This window comes from Lupinus angustifolius, chromosome LG13, assembly GCF_001865875.1.
Source record: "Lupinus angustifolius cultivar Tanjil chromosome LG13, LupAngTanjil_v1.0, whole genome shotgun sequence".
In the NCBI taxonomy this organism is placed as follows: Eukaryota; Viridiplantae; Streptophyta; class Magnoliopsida; order Fabales; family Fabaceae; genus Lupinus; species Lupinus angustifolius.
The window spans coordinates 9,814,851-9,823,848 of record NC_032021.1 but is presented as its reverse complement, the minus strand read 5'-3'; the positions used below and the strand labels follow the sequence as shown (position 1 = coordinate 9,823,848).

Sequence of the window (8,998 nt, the reverse complement as noted above, 5' to 3'; positions counted from 1 at the left end):
TAGAGATCACATGTCTTGAAAAATTTATGTTTTTATGTTCTATACAATCATATTCTAACAAGTCATAAAAAACAAATTATTTTTTATTATTGTATTTTTTTAATTAATTGATACTTTTAATTAGATTGGGATACAATAAAATACTAAATATCGAAGTAAATGATCTTCATTCCATATTTAAATCGGGTTGGATCGTAAAAATAAATGTAATACATGAACTAAAAGGTTATTGGATATTGCTGCAAACATGACGGCGCTGGATAGTATGTTGAAAAATAAATCTAATGCATGAACCAAAAGTTATTGGATTTTGTTGCACTGATCGAATTCAACCCAATAAATAAAAGAAATAAATCTAATTAAATTAGTTCACATTGTATTGGTTCATCCGTCTAGTCAAGTTACTTGATTGGATGCTCACCTCACCTCAACCTTACTTTATTGATCACAGACAATGAAGACTTTAAAAACTTAAATTTTAACATAGGCTTGTTAGGATTTAAAAAATGATTCTAATATGAAGCCTTCAAGCTGTGAGCAGACACTCAACTATTAGCATTACTGAAAAAATTAAGAAAAAAAGTATAAATTTAATATTTAATAAAATATGGTTAGAAATTCAAATATGAAATGCACAATGGATAATGTGAAACACACAAAAGAGAAACAAACAGTAGAATTTTGAGAACAAAAAATGTGGGACACAGTTAAAGGCTGGAAGTGACGACAAAATACAAGTTTAATAAAGGCCACATGATGGTCAAAAGTGGAGTGTTGCATGCGCTAGAGAAGTATGGATCATCTCCATTAATAGAGAGATAAATTTTTGAAAAATTTAAGAAAATTTAACACATAATGACATATCTATCCTTTCAAGTATAATAAAATAATATATTTGTCATTCAAAATACAAGTAAATTGAAGTATTTATCTCTTCATTAATGAAGATGATTCCTTTTCGCGCTAAAGGTCGTAGTCTTGAGTGAATTTGGTGGGATTGTACTGAAGCCCACAAAACCTTTTTCTGAAAGGGCCCCATTACAAAAGTAAGTATATTTTTGAGGAAATCTTAGCATGCTTTCTAGTCGGTCAATGATGTCACTTATCTAACTTTAAATGTTGATCAAATTATTTTTTGAACACAAACTTAGACTCAAAGATTAACTCAATCCTAAATGTTGATAGAGCTCGCTATTGAACCCGAACCAGGTCCAAGACGTAATTAAATATAATACTTACTACTTTTAGATATCTAATTTGACATATGAAATAATTTGACATTATCATTAATATTACTTATTATCATTAATATCTAATTTGAGATATGAAATAATAATATGTATGTAGATGTATACATGATAAACAAATTAGAAAATTAATAATTTGGGAAATCATATACATATTGTGTGATAATAAATCATTTGTACAAATGTCCTAATAAATAGAAAAAATAATTGAAAAACCACGATCAAAATACGAAATTATATTAACAAAAAAGTTATTACAACAAAATGCATTATTTACTTTGGACCAATAAAATATTATTATTCTTTATATAATGGAATAGACAAATATAAATATAACTAAAAGGCGACCATGAAATAGGTCGGAATAAATCATGTTTATACTTTATTTGGCCATAAATATAGATCAAATCTAACTTTTAAATATGAACTCACCCATAAACCAATTGAAACTTAACCTTATTCAAATTTAATCATGATAAGAAAAATATGATAATCATGTTAGTTGCAAGTGTAATTGTTGCTACATTTGCGTACATACAACAGCTGAAAGCAAAACCCATATATAGTTGAGTAAGTTTTTAAAAATAAGTTTAAAATTTTTTGATGTTCAACAAATCAATGATTTTTCAATCACCCTTAAAAAGTTAAAAAAGTGACAAACGTTACACAATTGTTTGTGCACCTGATACAATTTTTCAATGGTTTCAAGTCTTGTGGATGGAAAAAATATCTAGGAGAGTTAATCCCATATATCTGTGGATGTCCCGGCTCAGACAGGGTTGCCTCTAATGTGAGGATACCTGTGGAAAACAAAAAATAATGGTTTTGAGAAAATTTTAAACCTTTTTTCACAGAAGTTAGTTTGAAAAAAAAAACTCAGAAGACTTATTTAAACGTAACTTAATCGACTAATGTAATGTTTTTTCATAATTATAACAAGTAACATACTGTGATGAACTAATTCACGAAAACAGTTTCCTGAAGAAAAAAACAGCAATGCACGTTTTTGAGCCTCAAGTTGATTAAAAAGAATGTTGCCTAAGATAAAGGTGCGAATAATGTTGTGTACCACAAAGGTAATAGAATCCAAATAATCTTGTATATGAAGTCTAATAGTATTCCAATTGGAGCAAAAGGTGAATAGTAAACGAACCGGATTTGGTTTGTCTCTTTTTCTATGATAACTTTGGAGAATTTTACTATGAGAATGAAAAAAAGACTAATTGCTTACATGATTATATCCATGAAATTGGTAACCTATTCATAAATAATGGTTGGTCTATTTGCAAATAGAAAAGGATGATCACAACCAAAATATCAGAAAAATCTAAAGAACTAATTCACAAGTTTATCACTTTGATTTTAATACATATCAAAACATCATGCAAGGAAATTCAACATTGCCAAGGCTGAGAATGGTATTCTGCTTAATGATCATAGATCTCTTCATGTTTGCATGTTGCTCCCATTGTAACTTTTCCTTCTTTGGTGAACTTATGTGAGGCTATGATAATCTTCTTAGGCAACGTTCTATAAATTAAATAATCAGTAGCAACTTAGTATACGAGACTTCCACCTAATGAAATATGATTATATGAGGGTAGATATATACAATAATGTCTTCATAGTCGTAAAATAAGTCAGTTAATGAAGAGAATATTTTCAAGATATGGACACCGACTTCAAAGTTGTAAAGCAAGTAATCTTATCATTGCGCCACTACCCTCTATAAATAATCAATATGCCCAAAAATCTTGAGTTCTTATAAATTGGAAATTGAGTGTTTGTTTAATTATTATCTTATTCAAATGGCTGAGTATAAAATTTTGAAATTTCAAATTTCTAAGAAATGAAATTTAACATATATAAAGGAATAGCTAAATGGTACGGATTGTTTTTGTAGAATGGAGTTTGCATGTATTTTATTCCACAAGTAACATTCACATGAATACGTGAATGAATAACTATAACAAACTAACAAAAACTCTTCCCGGGAGTGATTCACATAAACTGTGGGTCAGAAATAACAATACATGTTTCCAAATAATCCTATGTACGAAATCTAATAGAGTCCAAATAATTTTTTGTGCAAAATCTATTAGATCTCTAATGAGAGTAAAATCTGAATAAGAAGTGGTTTTGGATTCTATATTTTTCTTTGCTCCGTGGTAGAACTTTGTTACGAGAATGAAAAAAGACAAATTGCTTATATGCATAAAATTGTATACCCCTGCATGAATAAATGGCTGTTACATTCGAAAAACGCAAAAGATGATCACTACAAAATAACAGAAAAAACATAAAGAATTATGAGCTACATAGCCCTTTATTTTAAATTAAATAACATGTTCATGAGGTTTGTAAGACAAATATAGTCTCCATAAGCCTTTACAAATCCTGAATAAGTAATATATATGCCAAAAATATTCTTCTCGAGGGGTTGTCCTTCTCTCTGTTTTAAGTTTGGTTTTTCTAACAAGTTATCATTTTTCGGTTTCTCTCTTTAAGCGTAAGGTGAAATGTTATTTTATTTTCATCACTTATTTCTCTATATGATTTGCTATCACTGCTTGCATTTCCATCTATCTTAATTGCTTATTTTATAATATAGGAATCTGTCAATGTTGAATTTGAGTAGAGAGATGTTTCTAACCATTAATGATTTATCAAACTTGCAATCTCTATATGCATTTCTTGGATTTGATTATTATTTTTTTCAGCTTTATCATGTGTGTAAATCTTGATTTGATTATTATTATATTGAATTTGAATTATGTATTTTTCCGTTGACAAGAAATCCATTTATTTCTTCAGTTAAGAGATATAAGAAATTCATGGATTAGTCGTTTATATTTTCATCGGCTTCGTTCATTTTATTAGTGTGTGTAATCTTTTGGGGTGATGGATTTGAATTAAGGAAGACATGTTCATGCAATGGTTTATGAATTTGGTTTTCAGAATGATGTTTCTATTGTCAAATTATTTGTAAATATGGTGGAATTTAGCATATTTGTCTTGTGCTTGATAGAATACTCTAGTGCAATAGAAAGTAGATATTTAAATGTTTTTAAATATCCATTTTCTACATTGCTTTAAAAGCGTTGTTAAATCTAACGCTAACATAGACAAAGCTGTTAAATAACAATTTTAAGAACTATTGTTTTATAATTCTACTATAATAATTTTAATATAATAATTCGCTCAAGTATGACTATATCTTTATATAGAGTGACACATACAATTAATTATTGGGCCGTGTTCATTAGATAAGCTTAATTTCAATAAGAAATTAAGAAAGCGTTCGCGTGGACTTTTATAAAGAGAGTATAACTGTTTTGTTAGCTCACTCACAACAAAGAGGTACTACTTATCAGTGTTGTGAGACAGTTGATTGGACTTGAAAACAGCTCTGGTTCACTGTATTAACTGAGTGAGGTTAGACCGCTTTGAACCAGAGAAATTCTAGTCCGATTGTGTTAAACCCGGTTAAATCGGATTAACCCGAGAAGCAAACCGGACAGTTCACTTAAAAATTAAAAAATGGAACACTACTCTAATCTTTTGTTTCACTTCAGTCCAAAAAAAAGATAAGAAGACATTACTTCAATGTAATTATACATGATTATTATTTATATATAATTACATATCTATAGATAAAAAGTATTAATTATCTATAAAATCATGCGATCAGACTAAATAGTTTAACCGGTTAAATCTAATACAAGATATCTTCCGATTTTACGTGCTATTCAAATTTCACAACTTTGCTACTTATTCCTTTTATTTGTTTTTTGTTTGGAAACTTTAAACATGCTCGCACACATCCTTCTTTCATTAGAGATTTCTTTACATTGCGGTTATTGCTTGCATGTGAGTTTGCATCTATTTGTAACAGAGGTGTACTACAAGATTTGGGGGAGTTATGCAACTTAGACATTGGGAAATTGAGTTGGGCTGTTATTCATCCTTAGAAATTTGTTAGTCTCATGCAAGTCTCATATTACTAGTTATAAGCAATATATTATCAACATAATACAAAGAATATAAATTTGTTTCCCATAAATTATATGACTTTTGAAAATGATATAAGCATAATGAATAAATACCTAAATTAGGTCTATAGTGGATAATAAGAACTTTATATATTAACACACAAGAACGGTAATTAAAATATCCATTATAAGCAACATATATTTGTTTAAACAACTGTAATATTACTTATTTCCCAACAATCTTATCCCACTTTATCAATGAAAAAGTCCAAGCATTATAAAATAGCATACATAAAGAGAATAGTACATATACAACTTACAAAACAATCTGCAACACCTTACCCTATGTTTTATGATAATTATTACCAATACAACTTTCTTCAACTAATGCCTCACATCTTATCATTTGTAGTGAAAAGAAAAACTAAGGGGTTTCAAGAAGATACAGAAGATAAAGTATAGATATATCACAATAGTTTTTGTTATAGATAATAATTTTGTTGAAGGGTAAATGCAAAACTGATACTTCTCATGGTAGAGAGTCCAGTATTAGAATTTAAGGTGTAAAGATGAATTTATAATTTATAATTTTTATTTAAAATAATTTAAAATATACACCGTTAAAATATTTTTAGGAATGCATGTTACTATCTTCATCAAGTAGTGAAGAGAATATGGTGATTCAAAAGACACTTAAAAAGAAACTAGAGCCCACTATATCCGATCAACCTGGTTAGACCGAAAGTAATGGCCATGGCTAACCATCCACCAACCAATATCCTCATAACAGACCTTAAAACTGGAGCCTTACCCAACACTGACCCTAGGCAACCAAAGATCACCAAAGCAAAAGTCACTGCAGCCACAACCACACCAAGTCTCACCTTATAGTCCCTTATAAAAGATGCTGCAAGCAATGGTACCATTGCACCAACAGAAAAGGCCAAAGCTGATGCTGCTGCTGCTTGCAAAGGATTTGGCAAACTCTCTATCTCCACTTCTTCATTATTTTCCTGTTCATTACTTTCCTTGTTTCTCTTCATTTGAGCAACCTCTATGTCTAGCTGTGAGTACACAGAGACAAATTCTCCTATTGCCATGCTACAAGCTCCAGCCACCAACCCCGCGAAACCGGTTAAGATCATGGCCTTGATGTCTTGTTTCACTGCCCCAACACCCATCATCAAAGATGCTGTTGAGACCAAGCCATCATTGGCTCCTAACACGGCGGCGCGTAGCCATTGAGATCTTTTTGTGTAGTCAAAATCCTTGGTTTCAATCTCTAGGGTTGATGTTTCTTGTTGCTCAAGGTCATTGTTTGGAAGGACAAATTTGGCTTGGTTCAGGGATGTGTCATTGGATGCCATGAGAAAGAGTAATAAGGAGACTAGAGGAAAAGATAATGAATATAAGAGAATAGTATGAAGATGAAGAAGGGTGTGAAGAAAGTGTGAAGGACACACGCAACCTAGAAGGGTATTTAAGGATGAAATTTGCCTGTGTTGGAGGCAAAAGTAGGGTAACCCTACCACGTACTAAATATAAAAGAAAGATTTCTTATTCACAAACTGTTGTAAAAGATATTTGTATTGGGATTTTAAAGTAAAATTTTCACATTAAAGGAAAGGGATTATTGAAGGGGAGTTTGCTAAATTGTAACATGGAAAGGGATATATATGTGTGACCAAATTTACTTTGAAAGATTACTTTCTGCAACTAAGCTTTGTGTTTTGCAAATTATTGAGGCTTAATTTGGGCTTAATGGTTTAGAAGACTGATCAGCTTATAAACATGATGAAATCTATATCTATATGTACATTCTGCTATCTTACAAAGGGGTATGAAACTTATTAGAGGTAAAAGATTAACAAAACCAAAGATGTGATGCTATTTTTCAGAGTTAAAAGTATAAGTGCATTTAAAGAAAACAAATATGTTCTTTCCTAAATTGTTGAGAATAGTCCTAATTATTGTTAATGAAGATCTTTACAAATAGCAGTATATTAATAGACAATTCTAATCTAGTGGCAGAAAAATATTTCATGACATGAAACATCATTGCTTTTGCTCATAAAAAGGAAAATCACCTCTTTTGTAAAGTTACAAATCATATATAAGGGGACGTTGTTGATTAGATAAAAAGCTTCTCCAACCAATAGTGTATCACTCAAACAAGGTGGGAGGGTGAAGAAAACAAGGTAATGGTTGAATTAATACCAAATACATATATTTTAGTATATTATAATGGGAATGAAATAATGAATTGTATTGAGAAGAGACCAACCTACATCATCTTTTTTAACTTCAAAGAAGTGATCCAAATGTGCGGGTAGTTATACTTGATGTGAATGCAGCTCAAGGGTCATAAATATGGCATGACTCAAACAATGACAAAAGTATCAATAACCCATATGTAACAGATTTTTTTTATTTTCATGCGAAAATAATGGGAGAAAGTGTATTATTTTGAGGCATCTTTTGTTCCCTTCATTTGCAATACAAGGGCTTAGCATAGAGAGTCTCGTGTTGCATTTGGAAACCTAGGAAAGTCGTGTGATATGATTTTGAGTTTAAGTTGAATGTTTAATGGCTGTTTTTGCTCAAAGTAGTTTGTGTGTATAGGTTGATAACCCTACATATGCACATAAAATGGAGTGTAACATCCTTGCTATATATATTATTTTAGTATAATGAAGACTATTTATTCGTTGGATTGTTAAGAAAGTAATCTTTTTTGAAATGTGTAGCTGATCTTCTCATTTATCAGAAATCGGACCTTTAACCATCTTGCCATATAATAAAACATGATTTAATTAATTGTTTCCCGATTAAATTGAAAAAATAAAATAAATAGAAAGCATAAAATGTGAAGATAGTGATTAGTGGATGCTGATGATGATAGGATTCCTACTTAGTTTATCACGAAATGTAAGGCAAGTTGGACCTACATAAGTTGATATAATCTGAGGTTTCATGTGTTAGACTTGCTAAAACCATACATTTTAATGTTAATTTGAGAAAGATTCATATAATGAAACTACATATTGTTCACGCTGACCATTAAAATATAGCTGCATTCCCTGAAATGAAACACATCAAAAGAAAAGGTGTCAATTGAAGGACTATACTCCAATTTGATTGTGAGGACACTTATTAATAAACCATACTATGATACCAAACCAACAACTTTCTTATAACACATACTAGCTAGGGTGCTAATAATAAAAACATTCTAAAGGTTTTAAACTTCTAATTTAAATCAACACTCAATTTGTCCCTCAAAATATTGACCCTTAAAAATTTGGAAAATACAAACCCTTTAAGATAAATTTTAAGGACTAATTTGACCTAGACCAATTTATAATCTTTAGGAATCAGTTTAAACTTATAATTCTCCAAGGAGTTAAGAGACCAAATTGGATGCTTATTCAATTATTCACAAGTAAAGTTTCATCCAATTTCACATAAAACTATCTAATAATAAACGTGCATGCATGCCCAATAGGTGGAGGCATTAATCAACTTAACACTAAACTCATGATTAATAATCAAGAATGCATGCCCATTAGATGGCAGTCTATTCAAGAAAAAACATAAAGAAATGAAGAAAAAAAAGAATAGTAATTTTTGTAATTTTTGTAACAAAAAATGGTTAACTATTTAGCTGCCTCATCAAAACAACTAATTAGCAGACAAGCAATATCAAAAAGTAGCTAATGAGTAATCACTATTCAACTTACTCATTCATTCATATATATA

The 8,998-nt window shown here is 30.1% G+C and overlaps 1 protein-coding gene across 1 annotated transcript; it reads right to left on the bottom strand.

The window, feature by feature from the left end:
• LOC109363388 (vacuolar iron transporter homolog 3-like) lies at positions 5,894 to 7,080 on the bottom strand. The gene has a single exon (XM_019609636.1). It carries the CDS (start codon positions 6,604 to 6,606, stop codon positions 5,944 to 5,946), a length of 663 nt encoding a protein of 220 aa, XP_019465181.1. The 5' UTR covers positions 6,607 to 7,080; the 3' UTR covers positions 5,894 to 5,943.

Coding starts and splice junctions, on each gene's coding strand:
- LOC109363388 (XM_019609636.1), bottom strand. CDS start 6,606: ATGGCATCCAATGACACATCCCTGAACCAAGCCAAATTTGTCCTTCCA.